Below are 26,830 nucleotides of genomic sequence, written 5' to 3'. Positions count from 1 at the left end.
TTGGCGCACATCAGTCGGTTGTGTGTTTTTTATATAATTGTATCTGTCTGTCAGTTGTACAAACTGTATGTGTCTGTTTGTACACAGACAGCTAACTGTTGTGTTTCCACGCGGCGCTAGCTTTGGGTTTAGACACAAGGTGGGAATTTAAGCCTTTGCAGAGAGACAAGGTTTATATGTTTCCATGTATTTCACTCTTTCAGTGGGTCAGGTTGTCAGTACAGGAGGAAGCTGGAACAAAAACAGTTTTTCTGGGTATGAGGTATGTGTGTTTCAGACCTGTTCCGGCTGCACTGCAAACAGCTTCTGTCCAGCTTTCTTCTCCTCTTTCTCTCTCTCTCCCTCTCTCCGAGGCCCTCGGCACCATAAATCCGACTGATTACTCCGCACCCCTTTTGCTTGACTGAACCTTCACAATCAGCCGTGGCCGCCAACAATGAGGCCCTGATGAATCAAACATCCATGGCATTAGTTTCACCTTGCTGCCCCTTTCCCATGCGCCGCCGCCTCTTTGTCAGGCCCCGGTTTGATGAGAAGGACTACTGACACTGGCTGCACCTATTGATAGACAATTCTGTAAAGACGGACCCCAACGACCCTCCCAAACACCAAACGCTCCTCCCTCCTCGTGCCCCCTTTTGCCCCCAAAAATAGATGACAAAAGTTGATTGGAGCACAGTATTAAACCCCTACTGTCTGGTTTGCACGAGGCTTTGTGTTTAGTCTTTGGCTTTAGGGGCTGCTTTTTGCAGTGTCTCAGTGTTAGTGCCAGAGAGAGCGCACTTCAATGAAGTAGCCCTTCAACACAGACCAGGTCACCGAAATACTGAATGCATCCAGACCAGGTCGAAGAAAATCTCTAAATGAGGATGAGCCTGTGAAGCTAAAAGAAACTATGAAACAGGAAAGCGGACGGTCTTGGACAAACAGTAGCCATTCATGTTTTCGGGGATCCTCTTTATGTTTTAACATTTGACTGTGACTCCGCCCACAGACGTGCGGTACTATAGATATGAATACGCAGTGTGTATATTAACATACATGGAAACTGGATTCTGGTGTTTCCCTACAATAAAAGACAGCGTGGAAGACTGCTGCTGCTTTCACCTGAGTTATCATCTGGTTTGGGGGTGGGGGGGGGGGGGAGTCTTCACTCAGTGTAAATCTGCTATCAAACAGCAGTTCTTTATTCTCCTCAGCAGTCAGCACAGAGCTGAGTTTCTGGGCGGCTTGAAGTGGTCTTCTGTCCGCATCTCCGGTCTCCATATACAGTGTGCACAGCAGCTCGGCCATGCTGTGCCATCATATCACTAGCAGAAGATCAAACCCTCAATGTACTGTGAAACCGTTTGGGGCCACTAACAACTAGCACAGAGCTTGGCAAACATGAGTGTGTGTGGGGAAGGAGACAGACTTGGTATACTGCTCAAGGCTGCTTATAATGAGGGAGAGAGAAACCCAAAACACGGCACACACTCGGAGCCGTGAAAACTCATCCAACGTGATGCCCACCATGATTTATTTACTGAGATGTGTTTAATTATATTAAATTGACATTTGGAGATAAATGAAGAGTTTCACTGCAAAATGAGACATTGAGTATTAAACAGAATTAACAACTCCTGGTAGAAAGCGATGACTGACTTGAAAGTAGATCCGCCAGCTTCTTGTTGATTTTGTTTTGAATTCTAATTCTCACAGGAAAAAATTGAAAGAATAAAATATTTGAAGGTTAAAAGTCTTCATCTGTCGGTATCTCATGAATGTCAGAATGTGGTTATCTCCGAAACTCAAACGCTGCCACGGATGCCCCCAAAGATGCTTTCGATGCACTTTGCATCTTTTGAATTTGAACATGAAAATAGTGTATGCATCTTCACATTGTATCCATGCAACATCTTTGAAACGTATGCTCAACAACAGTGTGTGTGTGTGTGTCAGAGCCAGTTTTGGTCATCATTTTATTAGAAAAGAAATGGTTCAAATGTAACGACCCCTAAAAAAATGAATAAATGAAAAAAAGAAAGTTCAATCTGATCTTATATGACTGCCCTTCTGAGTTGTCTTTAAAAACAGCAGCAGGCATCTTATTTGCTGTCAGGAACAGTTCTTCACTAACAAACTTCAGGAACTCTAAAGCCACAGTTGAACTGTCACAAGCTGATTTTGTGTGTTCCGACATCATTATTTATTTGCTATTATTCCCAATATATTCACCAAATAATTCACAATAAAAAAAAAATGTGTATTGTAGGAAATGGTTTATGAAATAGGGTCATTAAATGTGAAAGAACAAAATATGTCCGCAGAACTTCTCGTTTAATTGTGTCGTGTGTGTGTGTGTGTGTGTGTGTGTGTGTGTGTGTGTGTGTGTGTGTGTGTGTGTGTGTGTCACATCCCTTTCCCTTTTCCCCCTCAGTCATATCTGCGTCATCCCTCCCATGGAGCCACTCAGCAGGTTGCAGCACATCATCACAAGCCTGTTTGGGAGAGACATAAAACACAGGTAAATGTGCTGGAATGTGTTCTGTGTGTGTGTGTGTGTGTGTGTGCGGGTTGGGCTTTGTAGACATTACATTTGTGTGAGACGTGCATATCTCTCCATGTGCAGCATAAAGATATGCGTAGGTGGGTGAGTAATACAAATACTGCTACTATTACTGATGAGAGATTTTTAGACTAAAGACCAAACACTCACGGTATACTGCAGAAATTAATAACGGCCCTGTGTTTATGAAGATTTCTAAAACAATGTCGCAGCAAGTTTCAGAAAGTGTAATCTCCTCAGGCCTGAGATGTTCAGTTACTCATTTAAACTCAGAACAGTGTTATTCTTTCCCCATAAACACTTTCATAGAGAACTTTTCTCTGCTAAAATGGCACGAAGCTCAGTTTTACCACGCTTTATGAAAACTGCTGCAGTTGTATCTAAAATATCAGCTCTTCAGGAACTCAAAATGTTCCTGTCAGTGTGATGACAACATGCGACTTGGTTTTTAGTTTATAAAGATGAAAAGTGGAAGGAAGAGAGGAGAGGGAGAGAAAAAAAAAAGAAGAAGCTCAGTAGGAATCCTGCTCATTTTCTTGTAGGCAGCTGATGGAGATCACTTCCAGGACTTGGCTGAACATTGAACTGGCCCGACAAAATAGTGCAACTCCCAGAAACCATTTTGGTAAGAGATTTAAATTCTGCTCCGGTCACTGGAAAAACAGCAAGGAGACTGATAAAACACACAGCAGTTTAAATCAGTTCACATTTAAATTCATGGTGCTCACAGTGAGGTGAATTCACTGTGGCATTTTTTTTTTTCCCCCACCTTTCACAAAGGCAACATTTGCCGAAGCTCTGATTCACTGGCCTGCTCGCTGATTTCCCAGTAGAAGTTGAAAATATTTTAGAACTGGTGGCCATTACGTAAATATACTACATCTAATATTGCTAAATCATCCAGGGGAGGAAGATTTAGTGCATCATGAAGAGAAAAATGATCAAATGGGAATTTACGTGGGGGAAAACTACACATAGAACCAGCTGCTATGTTAAAGTGTGTGTGTGTGTGGTCCTTTAGATTTGAAGATACTGTGCCTGGGGATGCGGAGAAGAGTCTTTGTAGCTCAGAAAGGTGCGACCGTCATAGACAACTCCCGACTCTGTCCAACAAACACCTTTGACCGTGGTCATATGGAAGGTCCTTTTGAAGAGCAAACATTAAAGCACCAAAATACAAATCAATGTGAGCTCGGTTCTATAGAGAACGTTTTATTTGTTCGAGCTGCATGAAGGTTTTGTTGTCAAACCCTTTGAAGCCTTTTGTGAAAACGGTGCAGCAGTACACGGATTGTCCAAGCTTACATGCAACAGAATCAGTTTCTGTTGCACATACACACACTTGGACTATTTCCACCGGGGGAAAAAAAAAAAAAAAAAATCCCTCTTTGTTCGGGATGATGGCTTTCCCTCAGTCTCAACATGTGTCCAGCCCAGTGAGGTTTAAATCTGCCCACCTGTCCACACACTAATCCCCCCAGCCTTATTACAAAACTGTGCAATTAATTAAAGGCTCAATCGCTGGGATTAGTAACCTACATTCAACCTGATACTCATATTAGTAACTGAAGTATCCGCAGAAAGTATGTTCTGAAGGATTTAAGGGAAATTTTCTCAGATGTTTCAAATATCAGGAAGCTTGGACAGTGATTGTCAGTTTTTAAAATGTTGCCAGGAGATGCAAACGTAACAACCAGAGGTGGCTTTGGCTCGACAGCAGTGCTATTCTCATTTACAGTGGCATTACAGAGATTAAGATTATCTCCTCTGTATGTTTACGGCATAATGAAACAGGTCTGATATAATGACTATCAAATCTGGATTAGGTCATTCACAGAAGAAGAAGGAATTTATTCCAATGATTACTGTGAGCAGGCTGAGTCACACGACAATCCCTGTGTGGCCTGACGTATGCCTGAACACCTCACACGTACACACACACACACACCTATTCACTCATTTAAACTGATGCACTCACATTTACATTTTTATATTTCACAACGTTCTTCAGGTTTGTCTTTGTCCCTTGCACGTTAAATAAATATCCCAGTCAGGATCAGCCATGCATCATTTCCTACTCAGCTCCACTCTATCGCTGTATTCTATCATTTTCCTCATGCACATGTAGAGACACATGCAGACACACACACACGTGTGTGTGTGTGTGTGTGTTTGTGTGCTCAGGGCCGTTACAAAAGCAGGTTACTGCAGCACAGAAATGACACGGTGCAACAGATGATGGGCATTATCCCATCAACCTGCTGTTTCTGTACACACTCTGTTCCCTCTATGTTCTCTTTGAAAGGACAGCAGGAGTGTGTGTGTGTGTGTGTGTGTGTGTGTGTGAGTGTGTGTGAGAGAGAGAGAGAGCGAGATGGATGAAGAGGTGGGGGTGCGGGGGTCCTTTCACACACACACGCTCATGCACACACACACTTTGCACCTGTCACAAACAGCCTGTCAGAACAGGCGAAAAGAAACTTCAGCCATGAGGAAGAGCTACAGGAGGAGGAGGGGGAGGTCTGTTTGCTAATGTCGTTAGGATGAATGAAGGGGCTGCCCTTTTTCACGCAGAAAGTTCGTCTTAGTCTTGTCATATAACAATGAGGAAAGAGAGTTCGACCTCGTGCATCAAGCTGATTGATGTTTCTCAACATCTCGAGCCTGCCCTCGAATGTATTTATTTCCAGGTTTGATCCAGGCTAACTTTCGAAAAGCTGAGCGAAGATACTCCTTCGTCTCCTCAAAGTTGTGGTTGAAAATATGAGGCGTGTTTCATACCAATCGGAGCATCCCACATGAGGCCTGGACCATTTGAGTGCAGTTCATTTTGGCAGAGTAACTGTCTCTCAGCAGGAGGGGCAGCGAGATAACAATCCTGCCCAGCCTGACTGACAGATATCCAGGCTTTGATAAAAGAACAGAGCTGAGCTAGTATATCAGCAAACACAAGAAGATCTACATACATACGAGTGTAAACCTTGTGTGTAATGTACCTCACCAGAAGGTTAACTTCACTGCCTGTAAATTGCTGCCAGCCCCCACCGCCGCCACCGGACAATAGGCTCAGCAGTGGCCTGGTGATTGCCTCCTTTCAAATGGAAATGCTGTTCGCCTCTCTCCTGCCAGGTTCCCTTAAGCAGTGTACAAATTACAGTTTACAAGGCATGGAGGAATAAAAAAAAAAAAAAAAAGAAAGAAAGAGCAGATAGACAGAAAAATAGAAGGTGGTAGGGAGGGTGAGCAAAAGCAGAATATCTTTTCTCTGACTTTTTTTTTTTTTTTTTTTTTTTTTTTTTTTTTTTTTAATGCGGCAAAGTGACATGTAAATTAGCCTTTAAGTGCTCCACTCGGGGACTGTGATCGCGCCCTAATTGTCACATTCAATTGTGGCCAACAGTCTCTTCAATCCAGGCAGCTTTTGACAACAAGCACGCCAGGATCAAAAGACGAATCATCGACACCCCTCACACACACACACACACACACACACACACACACCGGTGGCTGCAAAGAAAAAAATGATCAAAAGTGAGAGGTGAGAGTGATAGCTGTACTCAGTAAGGACAGAAAGATGAGGGAAGTGGTGAACACAACAGCAATTTGCTTCGCACGCCAGCTTATATCAACATTCCCCAAAATCCTCTGTGCGTCAAGATAACAAACGCCACGGATGACAATGCAGGAAAGGATGGCGTGTCGAAAATGAGCAGTGGAGGTATACAGCAGACCGTGAACCGACTTTTCTCCCAACTCCTGCAGGGCCATAAACTTTAGCGCAGGATAAAACAGACATGTTTGTCTGTGCCAGGGCTGAAAAATAATGCAAAGCTTTTAGAACCACAAACTCCAAACTTATACTCTTATCGAAGAGGCCAAAGGTTCAAAACTGACTTCTCCACAAAGTTCTGCCGCAGTTGGTGCATCAGTCTGCCAGTGTCTAGTTAAGAGTTAGCGATCTTTTGGGCAGACACACAAACACATCCGCACACTTGTTTTAGCCGTGTTTGGAGGCAATGAATTGCGGTATAGTAGGTTTAGACAATCGTATCCAGCGCTTTGTTTTTGTGGTTTATCTTTTTTTATTGTAAAGTGGACAAGTTGGGTCTCATGTGTTACAATTGTAGTTAAACTGGGAGCTAATTCAGGTAGCTTCTATATTTAATTTTTTTGGTCCGAACAACAAGTTTCCAAATGTTTTTAACACAAGCATGTATATGTAATATAGAGAAAATGGTGTTCACGCTTAATATTCTTTATTAGCAACTATTCTGTCATATCCAGCCCTGGCATCTGAAGCATCCGAAAGCACTTAGTTAAGTTCAAGAAGAAGAAGAAGATTGCGGGTGTGGTGTTTATTCCCCTCACAGCCACAGTTTTTTTTTTTTTTTCATTTCACCATTCTACACTGTATTAAAACATCAGCAGGTCACAAGTCCTGGTCTCCTGATGATGCCACAGTCATGACCAACCTGACTCCCACTTTATAATCAGCTGCTTTTCTTTCCTGCAAAGAAGGAAAAAAAAAAGTGGTTTGGGTAGTCTGGGTAAATAGGTGGTTTTTTTGTTTGTTTGTTTGTTTTTTTTGTTTGTTTTTTTGCTTGCCTAACTGTCCAACAGTTCTCCACCAAATTTGAGATAAATGTGTTTATGTCTTCAGATGCAATGCTAACAAGTAGACAGGGGGAAACTTCCAAACTTAAAAGGGGCTATTCTTCCGCCCAAGACTGATGTGTTTTATATCCGGCACCAAACGTTTATCATTAAATCATTTTAGCTTTATGAAATTATCTGCCTGCACTCAGATAAACTATGGCTGAAAATAATTGCTGATTTGTTCCAGCTTTGTTTCCGTTGAGAAGGAACTGCGTTTGTTGGCAAATGTGAGTCCGGTGAAATGTTTCTTGGTAATGAAGTCCTCGAAATTGGGTTTATTTTCTTTTCTTTGCAACCATTTAGGCTCGAAAGTATCAGAACAGTATAGATTTCTCTTTCAACTCAAACATCCTTGTATTAGTTTAGATAAATATCAGTCAAATCATCGTTCTGATCCTGCATGCCTTCTTATTGAAATCACGCCTTATTTACCCATGAAGAAAGTTCATGTGTTTGCATGTGTACACAGGATGGCGTTGAAGCGCCGCAGTGTTAAATGTTGTTTTTGTACCTTTTTAATCAGAGCGCAGTAAGTTTATAAGCTCTTTTCCTCTCTTCGCAGTGCATCACGGTAGCTGATGCACGGCTCATGTCAAGACATCGGAAGCTCTGAGCCGTCGGACAAGGCTTCTACAGATTTCAGTAAGATCTTTTCATTCTATCTTTGTGTCCTGAGAGGATGTAAATTCATATACAGAGGCAGATATTAAGAGCATGCCGATATGCAAATGTCTGTCAAGATTAGAGCTACAACAATTATTCAAATGTTTGATTAATTATTCATCGGAGACCCTGTCAATTATTCATTTCAGCAAGAAATGAGTCGTCCTTTTTTTTTTTTTTTTTTTTTCTCCCCCCCCCTCTCTTCCTCCCAGAGTAAAAGTTTTCATGTGGGATCTATCAGAATCCCAATCAAAACCATTTCACTTGTCAAGCGCAGTAAATGTGCAGGATTTGTTTTGGTGGCGCTGGCACAGACTGCGCTCAGATCAGCCCGTAGACAGTCAGACTCTGCATATCACATTACATAAATGTGCGCTGTCCCTTTGTGTCTGCCTCCAACGCACAGAACAGCTCCACTAATGGTTAAAGCCTCGCGCCGCAGCAGCCTCCGCGTTTTAATTCTGACTGCAGATCATTGACCTCGGTCGCGTGTCACACCCACCACCGCCGCATGTCGCGTGAAATCTAGAGTGCCACCTGAGATGCATTTAAAAAAAAAAAAAAAATGAAAGGCTAATCTGGAAGAAGAGTGCAAGAACAGAGTGGCCAAAATATTAGAAGCACATTCTGTATAACTGCAACCTCTCACATGCTGAACACAGGACTAACTGCAGGGCTTTCACTAAACTGGATTTGCTAATAAGGCCAATGAAGTGGTCTATACTTCATCTGCTTTGTAAAATAGCAGCTGAAGATTCATTAGGCAATAAGCAACAAACTTTCATACTGATACATAACAAGATTCACTTTCATGCCAGCAATCAATACGAGTGAAAGTTCTTTTTTTTTTTTTTTTTTTTTTTAACTCTGATGCTTTCTCATAATAATTTAAGTCTTTGAACGTGCAGCCAGTTTAGTGATAACTGCACATACATAATTCCTGACTTGAAGAGAAACGGTGTGAGTCGAAGTCCACTTAGCATCTCTTTTGGCATAATCACACTGCTTTTTACTGACGTGTGTGTGTGCGTGCGTGCGTGCGCGCGCAGAATATCAGGCATCACTTGTGTATCTTAATAAGGAGAAAAGTTTTTATTCATCTTGTCTTTCCAAACCGGGTGTTTATATGGTTTTTGTTTTTATGAGCTGGAAAAAACAATCTGACCTCTTTCCACAGGAGTAGAACAACAACAACAACAGAAAGATGGCTAACACATGATATGTCTTGTTTTTTTGTTTTTTGTTTTCCTCCAAGGGTCTCAGTTGAATAAGTGGTCATTTGTAGAAGCCTCCTGCTTGGTTTTCGGCTAACAAGACCAACATAAAAAAATCAATACTTTTTTTGGTGTAAGCATTTGTTTCTGCAACAATCTGCTATGCAGCGGTCTTGTTCTCTCTGCAAGCTTTCGTGTCTGACTGAGAGAGATCAGAAATGCTCAGAGAAAGAAGAGGCCCCCCCCACTCTCTCTCTCTCTTGCTCATGGCAAATGTAAACTAAATCCTTTTTGCATGTTTGAGGAGTTCTTGCAGCTCACACGCTTCAGCCTTCGCCTCTCGGTCTTTAATTGTCCGTCAATCTCTGGAGTTGCTGTGGTGCTGAAGCTCTTGCGGTGGCCATCACAGAGCCAGGGCCCGTCGAGAGATGTTGAGTTTGATGTTGAGCTGGAAGAGCCACAAACAAGCACAGTGAGGAGCCAGAGAGGAGATGTGATCTAGGATACTACGCCTTCTCTGTCATGCATTCAAAACCTCTGAACACTACAACGACCGTTATTTTAATTAAAAACTTGCTTTCAGGGCTCGAGCATAAACGGAATGCTGAGAGTTTAGCACTCGAGAGGGCGAGCTGCAGTCACTTTGACAGCTGTTTTGAATTGTAGAAGTGAATTTTCAAAAATGTCCCTCTCTCTTTTTCTGTAGACCCACTCCATGGTCAGACCAGCTTTGTTTAATTTTCAACATCACATGAAGTGATTATAATTGTTTTTACACCAACTCGTTCAGCTGAAGGCAGATTGTAAAAACTTGCACACACAACGTTAGCCTTTCTCTCAACACTCTATATTGTTCACTTAAAGATAAGCCCATCTTCTTCTTTTTTTTCTTTTAGTAATTTAGCCACTTAATGGAATATTTACCCGACCTAACAATTAAAATACATTTAATTCTTGTTCAGGTATCATTTTATGTATACGCCATTATTGCTGCAGGGAAGTCTGAGTCATGATGACGGATTTCACCCAAAAAGAATAAAAATAATCTCCCCTTGCTTCATGTCATGTCAAATACATGCACGATGCAACTACTCAGAAAAGCCCCACCACCTGACACATGTGGACGGGGCAGTGGAGGACTGCAGTGTGTCACTGTCAGCTTCTCTAATTGACTTTTATTATTATAACGGAGAGTGGAGTAGGATGCTGAGCTAATGCTGTTGAGCGTGCTCTCCATGTTGATCCATGCAGAGCTGGAGTCTTCCTGTCACAAAACTGCCATCAGACTATTTCTTCAAAGGATTGTATCAAGATGCTTTTTCTAGTTATTGAGAGAAAAGTATGTAATTTTAATTTATTTCTTTATTTTTTTTTTTTTTAACATGCCACTGATGAGGCTCCCTTCGAAAAAGCTTTTAATTAGTGTATGAAGAGTCCCACGGTAGACAACAGTCAGCTTTAAACGATCTTACCTGATGATAAGAACAAAACTCCGGAGGAGAGCTGAATCATTATTTAACTTGGAAACGTGTCAAGATGTTTGTTCCAACAATAAAAGGATTAACAGTTGGCACCAAACCCCCGACAGTCAGCAGCTTCGAGCCGAATGCATCAGTGTTAACATCACATAGCATGTAGCCACATCAGCTGAGCCCTGTGTTACTCTGACCTTTGACCTCCCAGCTGTTGTTGTTGTGTGAATCAACCATCTACAGTTACAGTTGAGATTTAAAAAAAAAAAAAAAAAGCCTGTGTAGAAATATCTGTTCAGTGAACGTTCAAAATCATCACCCTTCTCTCTGTTTTGTTTTGTTTCCCCTTCACGTTGAATCATCGTCAATAGAGGGAGACAAGAGAAATGGGCAAATTTCATCCATCCATAATCCTCGATCACCTGAATTCTGATGACAACCTGCAGCGGGGACCCCGGTCTCCACATCTGGCAGTCACAGGTAAGCCTTTGCCAGTAGTCGCGCCCACCTCTGAGCAAGCTTTCACAACAAAACAGCAACAAACACACTGCAGCAAAAAGGCTGTTTATGTCATCTCTTATTCCTTCGAGCCTTTGAGTTTCACGAAGCCCACCCACAAAATGAAAGAGTCCTGAATTCTGCATCACAAATGATCACAACGATTGTAACGGGTCTGGGTGAGCTGGTCGTTTTTGTTTTTGTTTTTGTTTTTTTTTTCCTTGAGAGCTGGACTGGGCACAGATTCATCACTGGATGAACCACAGTGTCATGTGACTCTCACAGATCTAAATTAGGCCAATAATCAGGGACGCCTGGCGGCTGAGTTGTTGAATGCACAACATGTACATGCAACTGTGTTTCAGTCCCGAGGCATGTTCTGCTGTGGCATCCCTGTCTCCCAGTGCGTCGCCTCTTATTTTATTGTATATCATGATTAGCTCAAAAAAAAAAAAACAAAACAAAAAAAAAAAAAACAACCCAACAACAACAAAATGGAATAAAAGCAGTGATTGTACTAAATAGATCAGGCTGTCTTTTCTGTGCGGTTAGGGCTGGACGGACGTATCAGTGGACTGATGTCCTCTTTTTTTTAATCATCTCATATCAGAAGGTCAGTGATGCTGACTGCCGACACGAGTTGAGATCTGATTTTATTCTGCAGAGAGACCTTCCCCTCGTCCAAGGCTTTCGTTTTCACTGGACAGTTTTGATGTCTCGTGGCGATGCACAGAACGTTTTCAAGAATTTCCCACTTTGACTACAGTAGCAAATTGCTTCAAGCAACACAATCCTGTGAGTACTGGGCGTGGAAAATGTAATAATGAGCAAATTTACCCCAGGAATTTTACATTTAATCATCAAACCCTTTTCAGAGTGTTATTGTCATGCTGCAGTGACCTTTGGCCCCTCTCACTTTTGGTCACTTATGCTGATCCAGTAATTCAATCTTGTACATAATCTGAAAACTATGATCAGCTGAATGACTCCAGTGTAAAGGAGAGTGCATTATTCGTTGTAAAATGGAGATCTTTGTTTGCGCAGCCCTCTCGTCACGTAAACATTGAAGGCTGCTCGGCGTTCAATCGTGTTGCAGCCTCTGACATACTACTTATTGCGGTGTGTGTAACCTGACAATTGAATATACAAACGGAAGCGGCGATAAGACTGGCAAACTCTGGAAATCCTGCGAAACAATTCTTCAGCCCCACTGCACCACCGCCTTAATGTGTTTGTGCCGTCAAAAAACTAAAAGTGGGCCTTCTCTCTCTCTCTCTGTCTGTCTTTCTCTCACACACAAACACACACATGCACACTGAAGCAAAGAGGGGGAGAGAAAATTAGGATTATAATCTTGGTAATCAGCAGTCAAGCCTGAGGCAGACAGCTGCAGAACTGTGCAGCTCCAAATTTAGGTGTTGGACATTAAAAACCATTAAACCCAAGTGAATTTCTACTTATTGATTTTTCTGGGGCAACATTTCAACTTCAGAAAATAAGCCAGGGAGGATAATGTGCTGCAAAAAGCGTCATGTTTTTATTTGGGGGGGGATGCACAAAAGAAAAACAGCAATACAGTTAAAATCACCACAATGCATCAGAAATTCTGTTAATTACAAATCTGCCTTTTTATTTGGACTCTTCACCCCAAAAACCTCAGTATAAATTAGCAAAGGCACAACAAGCAATCGCCTTTCCCCATTACTCACTGAATCTACAGCAGGCATCATGTTTGCATTTTTTTTTTTTTTTAATCTGAAATGAACAATCAAGATCAAAATGATCGAGAAAAAAAGAAATCCCGCAGCCACGCAGGATGTGTTTCTGATCGGCCTGCCCTCATTTAAATCAATATATTCATTCAGCACAAGGTCCCCCTATAGGTCACACACCGATTGTAATCCGTTTTCACGGTGAAAATGTGGCCCCACGTAGCAGAGCCTGTGTGCGTAAAACAGGCAAGGGGTGCGACTCCAGGCTCCAATGGATGAATGGGACGCTTCGCGCGCGCGCGCGCGTGTGTGTGTACGCGTGTTCACGTCTAGCGGAGAGAAACTGTGTGTGTGTGTGTGTGTGTGTGTGTGTGTGTGTGTGTGTGTGTGTGTGCGCGCGCGCGAGAGAGAGAGAGAGGGAGAGAGAGAGAGGGAGCTGGACTGCTTCGTTTACATGCGAGCACCGTGGCAGTAAATTACGCATGACAATAATTCACCCAGGACCGGATCCACTTTCGACCCGAGAAAAGCGAGAGGCGAAGCAGCTTCACCCCGACCGGTTTAACCCCCCTCCGCCCTCCACCTTGTTGTTCGAGGAGAGGGAGAAAATAATGACGACATTTCAAGATGGAGATGATATAAAACTTGGTTTAAAAAAAAAAAAAAAAAAAAGGAAAGGAAAATCAGAGTCCACTGGCCCATGACAGAAACAGCGTTATTAATAACGATAATGATATTTGTAATAATAATATTACATGTGAGAAAAGTGAGAAACGGCTTTCTGATAATAACATAATTCCAAAAATCCCCACAAGAAGTTAAGAGCCTGTTTAATGGGTGATTTCTTTTTGCATCGCATTGTTTTTCTTTCTTTTTTTTAGTTGTTTTTGTTTTAGTTTTTTTATTTATTTATTTATTTATTTTTTAAGGATGGCAGGTGGAGGGGGGTCTGAACCAGTTCAGCCCCTTGATTGATGATTTAATTAGCCATACAGTGGCGAACTGCAGGAGGACAGGACACAAAATAATACTTTATGTACATAACCAATCACGGAGCTGCAAAGGTGGAGCTTCCCCTCGCTCTCTCTCTCTCTCTCTCTCTCTCTCTCTCTCTCTCTCTCTCTCTGTGTGTGTTGTAAACCGGACGGGGCTGAGATGGTTGACTTCTGTAATAAATGCGAGATTCATCCTGTTAAGTGGAATCAAGAACGAGAAAAAAAAAATATCACTCTAATACACCCGGAATATTCCTGTGATATTCTTCTCATACTCCTGCGGGGACTCGCGGCGCCTCTGCGTCTCTCTGTAGTGACTTTGCAGCCACTTTATTGTACTTTCTGGGATTTTTCTGCTCCTTTAGTACCATCAGACTATTCCTACTGCAGCCCTGCCTGTCACTGGGCTGTCGCTTGTGCAGTCATTGGTTGTATTAGAACACACTTAATTATTATTATTGTTATTATTATTGTTATTATTATTATTTCGTTTGCGTGCACAATTTAAAATTGCAAATAAGCAGAGGCAAAAATGACAATAGATATTTTCCCTCCACTGTGTGAGCGTTTGCGACTTTTACACAGAGACAGTGATGTACGCCACAGGGAATAAACCAACAATTATTTAGTGTTACGCTGCAGAAACAAAATGATTTACTCGGGTCTTATTTTTTTTTAACCTTACAGTTCTTTTTAAATATATAAAACAATCTAATTCTCTTAAGGACGCCGAAACTCCAGTTGTTTCCAAACCGTGTTCATCTTCTTCCAACCATTTTCTGCAAACAAATTAAATCATCATAAAAAAAAAATACAGTCCCTCTGACATGAAGCTGACTGTGCCCAATATGAGAAAATATTTAATTATCTATACTTGGGCAAATGTCACCACACTTGACGGAGTCTTTAGCGACAACAAGCATGTTTTCCTCTAAAGGACGGTTATTTTTTACAGCGGAGATAAAAGCCCGACATCCCCAAACCTTTTGCAGTCGCAGCCAATTACAATAAGGAGAATATGTGGAATTAGCTCCCCAGCCCAACTCCCGCATCCCGCCGTATCAGCCCTGCCATTTCTGCAAATTAAACGGAGTGGAAATAGAAATAAAAAAAGGAATCCTTACATGATTGCGGCCGGTGTGGACGCGCTCCAAGTTTCTCCCCCTTCCACACACACACACACACACAGACACACACTCTCTCTCACTCACACACACACACACACACACACATACACACACGTTCACACGGAGAAAGAGAAAACACACTGTCGCCTGTTCTTTGCTCCGCGTCGAAGCCCGACATAGTTGGTTTCACTCAAAAAGAGAGGAGATGGAGGAAGAGAGAGGAGATTGAGGCAAAGAAAAGAGGAGGAAGAGGGGGAGAAAAGGGAGAGAGGGAGGAGGGAGGAGGAAAAAAAAAAAAAAAACTTCACGTTCAACCCAGAAGATGCTCACGTTTGGCTCTCCTCAATTATCCCCTCCCGTGAAGATAGGTGGCGTGCGTTTCAGGGGGCTTCTCCTCTGTGTTACACGGCAAAGAAAAGGAGGTGGAAAGAAAAAAAATGTCATTAGAAGAGGCGTAACACGTCAGTCCCTACCCAGGTTTGTTTCCTGGAGTGGGTGTAAGACATCAGTTGTAAACCTGCCCTAGCAGGAATAGCGGTCCCTCCCTCCTCCCAACTATTTCTAAGGCTTTATTTCTAAGGCTTTATTATCACCGGTGGAAAAGGATCCGCTCACCGACGCGCTCCGGTATCATCCCTTCCTCGCAACTCTTATCCACACGACACCTCTTTCCATTCCTAAAAACAGGTATGTGTTTCCTCTCTATTTTTTTTTTATTTTTATTTTTATTTCTGGCACCGACCTTTTTTTTTTTTTTTTTTTGCTTTTTTTTTTTTTTTTTTTTTTTTTTTGCTTTCGGAGAAATATTGGATAATAAAACTTCGGCGCGCTCCGCGTCAGAGTTGGAGCTCAACTTTGCCTTACCTGCACAGGTGGAAATAGGTGCGTTTGTTTTGGAAATTAACCCCCTCACCTCTTTTTTATTTATTTTTTTTATCTCCGTGGTGTAGAGCCGTCCTGCCGGCTCCTGCCAGCCGGGGAAATGTGCTCTTTGCGAGGCGTTTTGGCGCTGCACAGCACCGCTTATCCTTGGAGGAAAGAAAAAAGGCGATATGCATCCCGTTTCCCCCCCTCTGAGTCTCTCCTGCCTGTTTTTATATTACTGTCTTTTGTATATTTCAGCTAAACGCTCAAGTGTCCACAACAAACAAAAGCTCTTGTCAATATTCACTTCCTGCAATAACGGTATTTGCTCTGAGAAATTAGCCGGAGAAGCGAACATCCCACACAGGCGATTTGACTCTTATCGCTTTTGTTGATGCGCCATTTGTGCCTTCAAAGATTTTTCTTTTTTCTTATTTTGCGGCGCGAGTTGACACGTTTTTTTTAAACAATTAATTCCCATCTTTTGCTTCCAAACAGCTTGGATTTAGTTCCTAAAACATATAGTCCATTTTTTTTCCCAGGCGAACCAAAGTGTTTATTGAAGTTGTGGGACTTTTAATCAGGTTTATTCAAGCTGAGGCTCATTGTCTCCTTCGCCGCCTTTGTCGTGTAAGATCTGGATTTGACCCTAAAATTTGGCACAAATTAGATTTAATAACCTGTTTCGCCTCCTGTGCCAAACCCGGACTGAAAGCGCAAAACGTTAGTCAGTTATGTGCCTGGAGGGGGGTGGTCAAAGGAATCATTTTCCTAAAAGTGGAGAAAAACATAAAGCGATTGTGAAACTTTGGTGAATGAAATAACAGTAAAGAGTTTGAGCCTTTCGCTGCTCTCCTCGTTGGCGAAATGAATCGTGGTTTTCCCCAATAAGAGAAATTCTAATTCCCTTCCTCCTCCTGCTGTTTGCTTTGCTGTTAATGCCACTAAGCTGACAGCCGATCAGCTGAAAATCAAAATTAGATGGACACGGATCCCCCTCGCTGCTCCTTCTCATACTTTCACCCACGGCTCTTTCTCTTTTTTTTTTTTTTTTTTTTTTTTCAAACCCGTCCCTCCATCCAACTTCCATTCGCAGTTTGTTGTCCGCGTCCGGCGCAAGTGGACCTCCACGCTAATTCCCACATTGTTGGTCTCTGCTGTCTGTCTGTGTGTGTGTGTGCGCGCGTGTGTGTGTTTCCCGTCAGATATCGGGCTGAAATCAAGGGGATCGAGTCCATGCGAGCTGCCATCTGATCCCAACACACACTTATCAATGAAGCAAGAGATCATGGCGGATGGCCCCAGGTGTAAGAGGCGAAAACAAGCCAACCCGAGACGGAAAAACGGTAAGAAAAATCCCGGGGAGGGTGGGGTGGTGGTGGTGTTGGTGGTGGGGGGGGGGGGGACGGAACAAGCAGCCGGGGAGGTGGGGGGGGTAATGTTTGGATGCAAGCCTGGTTTGAAGGTTTCCACTGCGGTTCGGGATGTGTGAAGGTCTGCGGCTGGTGCGCATATCTGCCTTCCTCCTTTTACGCAGGGATAACGGGACCGTTATCCTGGAGAAACTGTGCGTAAACGCGTCCGTGTTGCACCCCCACTCCCCCCCCAGCCCACCCCCACCCCCCCACCCCCTCCTTCCCGCCCCCCCCACCCCACCACGCCACACTTGGACTCTTTAAAATAGCTTGTTGTTGTTTTTTATGTGTGTTCGTAAGGGGATTATTCGAAGGAGCCTTTTGGAGGCGGTTAGTTGGAAACTTGTGGATGTTGGAAAGTTGGAGCCGGGTGGGACAAACCCCGCCATGGGGGGGACTGTGGAGCGGCCGCTGAGCATCGGTGGCTGCTCGGTGGAAAAGTCCGCTCTTGTGACTTGAGTTTTGATTTGGTGTAACCAACGCGCTTGGCAGGCGGTATCCGTGATGTTTTTCTCTTAAATAGGCCCTTCCATCTCCTCTGTCAGGCACATTTTCGACCACCCCCTCCCCCAACACCCCCCCCCCCCCCCCCCCCCACACACACACACAGTCGCTGTTTTCCCGAACAAGCTGAGTGGTGACATTATTCACAGGAGATGGTAGATGAGGTTGTTGGCTCAATTTGCAGCCCTGTGCGCTTTTGTTTACCTTTATCACTAAGTTTATTGCGGTGGAGCGATCATATAGGAATAGAATCACATGTCAGATAAATGCTGGACATTAATTGGGTCTGGACTGGAGTGCTGGAGGTGGAGATCTGTTGGTTTTCTTTCCCCCATTTGACTGCACACTTTCCCACAAGAGGCAAATATGCAGTGACATTTCCTGGCCCCGTTACTCCTGATTATTCCATATAGGCTCCAAACACACTGAGCGAGCTGAAGCAGTGTGTGTAAAATATTGAGGCTGTGATTCAGCTGCTCAGACGAGGCTTTTATTTGCTTTCTCCACAACAGTTTTTTAATCTCTGCCCCCACAGGTTATTTATCTAGATCAGATTTCATTTATTGATTTCATACAATCAATAGCAGACAAGCATTTTGTTCCACACCGAATAACACGGGAGCACAACAGTGGAGCGGGAGATTTCCAATATATATGTGCATTTGCAGTATTAGTACTTAAAAGAAAAATAAAATAATAAGACACATTGAGGGAGATGACAGCCTGTTTAGCCCTGGCCACCTGTTTTGTAAAGGGGGAGTGAGAGGGAGAAAACCAGTCTTGGCTTTTGTACCAAATGTAGCATTTGATAAAATAATATTAGCAAAGCAAATATAATTTTCACACCTTTAAACCTGACAAGAGACGACGAGCTTTGGCAGAGTGAGTAAATAATATTTATATCTCCTATAAAAATGTAGTCTCATTTCATAGAGAATACACATTTCAAGAAAATGGATTTAATACGGCTCGACTTCTAAAATATGAAAAGTGAATATCCCCCCCCTTTTTTTTTTCTTTCTTTCTGCCATAACAACTAGCTCTGTCTGATGACCCCCCCCCCCCTCCCTTCCCAACCCGCCCCTCCCCTGCTCACCCCCAATCCTCCCCCCTGGGAATGCAGAGGCTTATTGAGGCTTGGCCACTCTCGGTCTGTGTCTCTCTGCCTGTCTCCCTGTCCTCTTCCTGCCTGGCTCTGTGGAGGGATGGTAGGGCAGGGCGAAGCGTGTGACAGCCGGCAGGACAGACTCTGACTCTTCCAACAGTAACTAACAAAACGCCTCGAATGCATTGGGGGGGGGGGGGGGGGGGGGGGAAAAATTGTATCGCGTACAGACACACAGGTTTTTCTAAATATTTTAGCAGATGGAGGGCTGATGCAGCGAGTCTTTCTTCCCTTAACTAACAAATCAGATGAATATACACAAATCAGAAATATATACAATTACAGCTAATTTGACTCAGTGGCTTTTAGAGGTGGTGGTGTGTAAGCGAGCATGTTTTGTTGTAAATTATAATCTGCTTGCCACCTGCCATTATTTTTATTTATTTATTTATTTATTCTTTTTGGTTAAAAAATATCACACATTTTACATCTGGTTTAGTTTTTATCTTTTAATTGAGCGAGCCAGCCATTTGAAATTTATCCTGATATTTTTTTATTTTTTTTATTCGCTGCATCCTCACAGATTGAATAACTGGAATTGTTGAGATTTGTTTTTTGCTTTTTTTTTTTTTTTTTTTTTTTTTTTGCTGGTTAAAAATGGAGAGGGCATTTTGGCATTTGTGCCAATTAGTATTAATGAGGCATTTTGCTCACTAAGTTGTCTAACCAATGACATTCTCATCCAGATGACTGTTGGCCTTCAGGGTTGGAGGTGCTACTGTAGCTTTACTCACTCACTGCCCAGTCTGTCATGTGGTATTTAACCACAGTTCATGACTTATCCCTTCCTCATCCAGAGCCCCTGCATGCCGCTGTGAAGCCTCTGTCTTGAGCTGATAGACTGAAATGGCAGCAATGTTTAAAAGCCACAAAACCTGAGAAATGACTCCTTTTTTTTTTTTTTTTGTCACCCTGTCCTCCACTGTTAAACCGCTCCAAAGAGAGAACCCCCTTCTCCTCTCCTGGTGTGTAACTTGATCTCGGCAGCGTGAAGTGTTAGAGTTTGGCCCTCGCCAGGTGTTGCTTGTCAGATCCAGCTGTGAGCGCCCAACGGAGAAGCACTCGCACACCTGTCCTTATTTTGATATTACCCAACCCAGCGTGAGCATCGCAAACGTGCCTTTTAAGAATTTAAAAAGAAAAAAGAAAAAAAAAACCCTCTTTGCGTTTGGTTGATTGCGTTGTGTTTGATTTGAATGTCACACAGACTCTTTGCATCAAACTGTGCCAGCTTTTGTCGAAGGAGAGGATGAAAGAGGAAATACAGATGTTGCATTATTTTTCTCAGGGTGTTTCCTGTAAACGCTCGATTCGGCGAACCATTTCTTTTTTTTTTTTTTTTTCTTTTTTACATTTTTTTGTCTTTTTTTTTTTTTTGCTGCTGTATCCCAGATGACATTTCGATGTCAGGACATACCCTCAGAAATGCACTGATTACATAATCTGAAGCAGCAGCAGCAGAGGAAGAAGCAGAAAGACGAGGCCTGTCCCCCTCTCGCCGCATCTTCCTGTGGCTGCAGGAGTTTGATATCATAGTCTGAATGTGGTTATTAAGGCTATCACAGATTCCTGCTTAAGGTGGAGGAAAAACAGGCAAAGTGTGTGTGTGGGAGGGGGTAGCTTTGCTTTCAGACTCAGACAATGGCAGATTTCTGCCAGTCTAAACAATTTGTCCATCTCTATTATTCCTCCGCCTTTTTAAAGTTGTGTTCGCAGCTCCCGCAGTAGAGAATTGGGGGGTGGGGGGGGTTAGACAAGGTGCTCCCTTTCTTCCACTTCTTTTTTTTTTTTTTTTTTTTTTTTTGCCTTCTTTTCACACACACCCCTCACTCCTCTTTCCTCCCATGTCTCATCCACCAACCTCCATCCATCCCTCCCACCTCCTCCTTTCCCTCCTCAAGGTACGGGTAGTTTTTGCCATCGTCACTGAGAAGAGGGAGGGGGAGGTAAGAAAAAAAAAAAAAGGAGGGGGGGGTGCGAGGGCAGGTTTCGCAGGGCGCTCGCGGACAATTGATTGTCAGTGGTAATGTGTTTCATTTACATGTTTATACCGTCAATAGTGGCAGGGGGTTGTCCACTGCGCCATTCACTGCTGCCATTCCCATACGGGTTGGCAATTGTGTGAAGCAGCCAAAGCGGACACCTTACACTCCTGATGGATTTTTTTTTTTTTTTCTTTCTTTCTTTCTCCTGTAGGAAGAAGCAGAGAAAAGAAATTGTTCTGCAGTGCATTCATGTTGAGGGAAATAAGGGATTATTTTGTTTAAGCAAGTGAAATAATTACTGTGAGATATTACAGGGGCCGGCAGGAAGCGGCGTGCAGCAGGGGGGCCTGTTGTACTCAGAGTGTCGTGGTGTACAGATCTGCAGATAGCCAGGGATGGTTCTTACTGGAGTATTTTTATATCGTCGGCCTTGCGGTTGAATCAAAATAGATACATTCCAATTACCCTATGTAAAAAAATACAAGCAGGTTTCCCTTAATGCAGGCTAATAAGGAGGCATATTTGTCCTGTCACAACTTCACATTGCACTTTGGCGTGCTGTATGAGGCCTTATTATTTTCCGGAGCGTACGGTAGCTTTTTGCATCACATGATTTTTTTTATTTATTTTATTTATTTATTTTTTTTAAACTCCCTCTCCCCCGGCTGCAGTCGTCACGAGCTAAATATATCCATCTGCTCAAAGTGTGAGAGTCAAGTGTATATAACCAAGCACATAAAAATGAATGGACTTCCCTTACGAGATCATTGTGATTTCAAGCGTGGCGTTGGTATATAGGAGCAAAAGACGTTTCCTTCAGTGTCGCTGCTGAAAGAAAAGGTTTTTTTTCATGGGATCAGTCTGTCAAAGGGCCAGGAGTATTTGCAGTTATTGCCATTCACATGATTTTATATTATTTTATTGTTTGTGGGTGTGTGTGTGTGTGTGTCATAGAGACAGCGATACAGTCATCGCAGCGTGATATCTTCGGCTTTCAAGCTGATGTTATTCAACAAATCCTCTAATATGTGCTTTCCACAAGGAATTAAATCAGGAATGTAGCTGAGCAACAGCATTTCCACACACACAACAGCAACACACACAAGCGCAGTTTTTTTTGCGCTTTGATAAGGCAGATAAAAGCAAATAGCATGGCTTGTGGCTGTACACCCCCAACACACACACACACACACACACATACACACACCAGAAAAAAAAGGAAACTAATGATCATCTCAACTCCATCCTGGACACTGGACAGAAAACTTTCATCCCTCCCTCCTCCTCTTCCCAAAAAAATAGCCAAAAAACATTTTGACACATTTTCTCCTCCTTCTTTTTTTTTTTTTTCATGATTCTCTTTTTTTTTTTTTTTTTTTTTTTCTTTCTTTCTTTTTTTTTTTTTTCATTCTTCCTTCTTCGACCGCCCTGCTTGTGTGAAGATATTTTTCGCCTGGCGGCCAGAGAACACACACTTGCAGAGGCACCGCAAGCCCAGACCCCTGACACCGCGGGTCTTTGGAATGCCTTAGGTACGATTTCACTTTCGCTCACATCAATGCTGACCTGAATGCCTTTCATATCTGATCCGCCGTGTCTCTCCTGGTAAACATCCCCCGGGGGGAGAACAAAGAAAGGAGCTCCTCTTCTTCTTCTTCTCCCTCTTAATCACAATTCAGCCCCTTTCGCCGCCAGCAGCAGGGCTACACATTTGCATTCAGCATCAGAAAAGGGCCTGAGATGAAAAGGGGGGCGAAAAAAGAAAAGAAAAAAAAAAAAATGAGAGCAAGAGAGGAGAGGAGGAAAAAAGGAAGAGGAAGGGGAAAAATAGGGAGAGAGGCAGAAAGGGGTGGGTGGATGGTGGAGAGAAATAACTAGGGTGTTTGTGGTTGTTTGTTGGTCGTCCCCTGGTTACAAGCCTTTTATAGCCTCCCTACTCTAGCAGGGACCCGGGCCCCTCCTGACAGACAGATAGTGTTACGAGATGGCATGCCCACACTATTCGTGGCCAGTCACACTTAAGAAGAAGAAAAAAAAAATCCTGGCTGCAACTGATTGGATTGTGCTCAGGGAAGGCGATCGGGGTCAGGAGCAGGTGTCTCAGCGACACACTTTTATTTTTCCTCCCCTTCTCTGTTTGACAATACGGAACTTTTTAGTAGCTGCACAAATGTCTAGGAATACGTTTGCCGTGAACATTTTTTTTTTATTTTTATTTTTTTTTCTCGAATCTTTGTGGATTCCCAGAGCAGGTGTGGTCAAAATGTCACATCTTTTCAAAAACAAAACGGGGGGTGGGGAGAGCCTTTACATGCACCATGTTCACTTATGTAAACACACACAATGCAGTTTATCTCTTGATTAATCCACGATTAGCAAGATATCTTTATCATCTGATTCCCAGGCTGGATGTATGCAAATCTTAAGCAAAGATGGGGAGACGAGAGGGGGGGGGGGTACCACAACTCTTTAAATGGCATCATGTGATATGGATTCCAGTTTTTCTTTCTTCTCTTTCTTTTCCTTACCCAGAACTTTTTTCTTTTTTTTTTTTTTTTTTTTTTTTTCTTTTTGGTTAAGAAGAAGGATTATCGGTACACCTTCCCTCCCTCCTCCTCCTGGCCAAGCTGTGCAGGATTTAGGCAGATTTACTTCAGCAAACACCTTTGGACACTGAGAGAAAGTAGGAGTCTGTTTGCAAAAGGGGCCTTTTGTTCCGAGAGGTTCTGGATAATGCCTTACCAGGCAGCCATGATATTAACCCGTGCTTTGGAGAAATGGGGTGGAGGTGGTGGTGTTAGGGGCATTAACTCTTTGTGTGGCATCCCTTTGCTCTTCATATATTTTCTCAGCACACTCTGTGACCGGCCCTCCATCTCTTCCCTTTTACGAAGTGCTGTTAGTGATTATTTTGGTAAACATGACATTCCTGCCATTTTATTTTGTTTTGTTTTTTCCTTTCTCTCTTTTTTTTGTGTGTGTGTGTGTGACGGGACATATTGGGTTTGTTAAAGCAGAGCTGCAGAAGTTGCAGTGTATTTAGGGAGATGCACATTCACACACACACAAAAACACACAGAGAGCAACTGCCACTGCCAAGAACGATGAAAGCAAGCGCGGTGGCTGGGATCCGTTGCCTGACTAACACCGAGGCATGAATCAGCCAATAGAGAGCCAATTCTGCCCCTGTGACTTCCCTTTATGTTTAAACGGCAATAATGATGTATCGTCCAAAACAATGTGGTGACACAGGCGGCACCGTGGCATTCCCTGCATGCTTTTGGCCTTAATCTTTTGCATTTTGTTTATGCATCATAAAAAAGCTCTCTTACATGTAAGCAAGTCCCAGTTTTTAGTGCATGGCAGCTGAACTGTTCCTGAACTTCTTCCTTCCCACAAGGAATTGCCTTAAAAAAAAAAAAAAAAGAGCGGTTATTCTCGGCTTTTTAGACACGAAAGTGAGCGCGCTGTGATATCTAGTGAAGATTAAAGTTGTGAGTTAAATGGTGCTCATTTGGCTCTGCTTGTGTCACAGTCGAGGATGAGTACAGTTTGTGTCTGTCGCTGCATCGCATGAGCTGAGGCGATTGTCAGAAGTCTGGGTCACTCAGACGTCGTCAGCTGAGGACAGGGTGAAGGAAGCACAGATGAGGAGTGATGGAGCAAAGGCGACAGATATAGAGGTGCTCCTGGCAGCGGCGTTCTGCCTGTCCAGTACGGGCCCACCTTCATTTTCTCAGGATTTGACAGGTCGTATCAGCTCCCCCCTCTATGTTGATGTGTGCCTGTTGTGTGACACGCTGCTCTGAGTAAAGTTGCAACACACTCAGATGCCTCTGTGGAGCTTCACTGACTTTATATCAGGCCTTTTGCGTGTTTTCTCTGCCTCTCTCTTTTATCCCGGGCGTCATCCCTTCATCCCTTTGTTTTCTCTGTTTCCTCCTTTCACACCTTGTGATTTTGACAAAAAGCAAACACAGAAATTGAAACTTCAGTGGTCCGGCAAATAATTGCATGCATTTGGACTTTTCATTTACGTGTGTACACTCTTTACCCTAAGCCGGCATGTTTTATGCATCACGTAGGAGGAAAATGCATTTTGAAATATCATGCCTCATTTGAGTCTTTCTCAAGTGAAAATGCAAAGTCTTTATTTGGCCCATCCGTTCCATCTCGTCCTGCTGTTTGCACTTATTCAGTTGTTGCGCCGCGTCTTGCGTGTGATTTTCGACATTTTCCACGCGTCGACTTTTTCCCATTTGCGAGGGAGTCTGGGCGAGACAGACGACAGGTTGCTGAGCAGGTGTAAACTAACATTTAGATTTCATAATTAAATGGCAGGGGGGCAAACAACAACTTCCAAAATACGTTGTTTTGCCGAACCATTGTTAGGCAAAGGGAAATGTGTGTGCATGCGAGTCCTCGTCTGGACGCACAGGAGGGGTTTGGATGGCAACTGTTCCACCATATTAAATGTAGTTTGTCATGTAGCTTCAAGCCAAGCATACCTTGCAGATTTGCCTCTTGCAGTGTACAGATTTACACTGCCATGAAGGATATTTTCAGAATTTTACAGGTTTTTTTGTTTGGGCTGGTAGATTATTATTATTTTTTTTCCCTTTTGGTAGAATTTGTGTAGAATCTTGCACCTTTTGTTGTTTGTCATGTTCGACACAGTTCACAATATGTATTAACATTAACAGAACGAGGATGATCTGTCAAATCAAATCTATTTTTAAAGTGCTTGTAGCAAACAGGATTGTGTCATAATAGCACACCGAAGGAACAAATATAGAGTAAATCAAAAGCACAAACACATCACAGCTGGTTAGGGCTTGTATGTGAATGTTTTCCTCCTGTGTGTGTGTGTGTGTGTGTGTGTGTGTTTGTGGTGTGTGTGAGAGAGAGTGTGACTTATCACTGCTGTCAGCTGTATACCAGGGCATGCTTTCATGGCGTTTCTGAGGAGAGACAAAAAAAAGTCATCACCTCAAATGCCATTAAAATGATTTTTTTTTTTCCTCTTTTTCTTTCTTTCTTTTTTCTTTTTCTATTTTTTTTTGTTTTTTTTTTTTTTTTTACGGTAGCTGCTTCAGAGATGACACCTTTGTGCAAACAAGTGTTGAAAGCAGCCTCCAGTTTTCTGCTCTGATGTCGGTACTGCTGATCTGCAAGCGACGCTCGCTGCCACATGTGTGCGGGCACACACACACACACGCGCGGGCATTTAGGGAAACGCACACACTCTTTTGATGTATGTTTGATTGTCGGGTGGAAGAGCTCTTCTGGCAAGGTCACAGCCGTGTGGAACAATCAATAACAGATCACCAGATTAAGGCATGATGACATCTGGAAATCCAGGCCTTTTCAACGTACAACTGCACACATTTCAAGTCCTACCTTTAACTCGGGATAATAGAATATGCTATTTGATCAGGCCTCGCTTTCTTACTGTAGTTCATTATTCAGAAGGTGTCCTGCTTCTTGCCACCTAAGTGCAACCCTCCCCTCTCGTTACCTTTTTTTTTTTTTTTTTTTTTTTTTTTTTTGTTAACGAGGACATGTCTGCTGCTTGCTTTCGTTTGTGCTCCGGTTTCCCCCGTCTCGTGTGGAAGTAAATTCAGATGTGTTATCTCAATTTAATTGCAGCTGATTGCCAAGTGAGATTAGGACAAAATTAGGTCATTTTGCGGTTGCACAAATTTCACTCACTTCCACGCTTTCATCTCGGCAATGATCAAGCACCTTCTTAACCGGAGGTTGCAGGGAAAAGAGGAAATGGTCAGAAATTACACTCCGGTCTCCTTGTTATTCAAACATACATTTAACCTTTGGCAAGAGTGAGTCAAGGGCAGCTAAAACATTGAGGGTGGGGGCACATCTTCCCCCTTTTACATGTGATCTGCGGTGCAGTCAGTGGACATGTGTGGCGAAGTTAGCTCTGTTAAAAACTGTGAGAGGGGAATTCACGTGTTAATGGGTTGTGACTGGAGAGGGAGCCCCCTCCCCTGA

The 26,830-nt window shown here is 43.0% G+C and overlaps 1 protein-coding gene and 1 long non-coding RNA gene across 5 annotated transcripts in view; one reads left to right on the top strand and one right to left on the bottom strand.

Annotated features, from left to right (window-relative positions):
- Positions 1 to 8,688: 8,688 nt before the first annotated feature.
- On the bottom strand, positions 8,689 to 15,119 carry LOC115056515 (uncharacterized). Its single transcript, XR_003841801.1, has 2 exons — positions 14,883 to 15,119; positions 8,689 to 9,529 (listed from the first exon to the last, which is right to left on the bottom strand). It is a non-coding gene; the product is annotated as an uncharacterized LOC115056515 (long non-coding RNA).
- A 67-nt stretch (positions 15,120 to 15,186) lies between these two features.
- Positions 15,187 to 26,830, top strand: part of zeb2b (zinc finger E-box binding homeobox 2b) — an 85,872-nt gene continuing 74,228 nt past the window's right edge. For all 4 annotated transcript variants that reach the window (XM_029523005.1, XM_029522995.1, XM_029522986.1 and 1 more), the window contains exons 1-2: positions 15,187 to 15,572; positions 16,955 to 17,095. In XM_029523005.1, the coding sequence (XP_029378865.1) occupies positions 17,023 to 17,095 (73 nt within the window). In that variant the 5' untranslated portion in view covers positions 15,187 to 15,572; positions 16,955 to 17,022. The remainder of the gene's footprint in view (positions 15,573 to 16,954; positions 17,096 to 26,830) is intronic.

This window comes from Echeneis naucrates, chromosome 2 (genome assembly GCF_900963305.1).
Source record: "Echeneis naucrates chromosome 2, fEcheNa1.1, whole genome shotgun sequence".
Lineage (NCBI taxonomy): Eukaryota > Metazoa > Chordata > Actinopteri > Carangiformes > Echeneidae > Echeneis > Echeneis naucrates.
The sequence above is the reverse complement of the archived record's forward strand: the minus strand, read 5'-3'. Positions and strand labels throughout refer to the sequence as shown.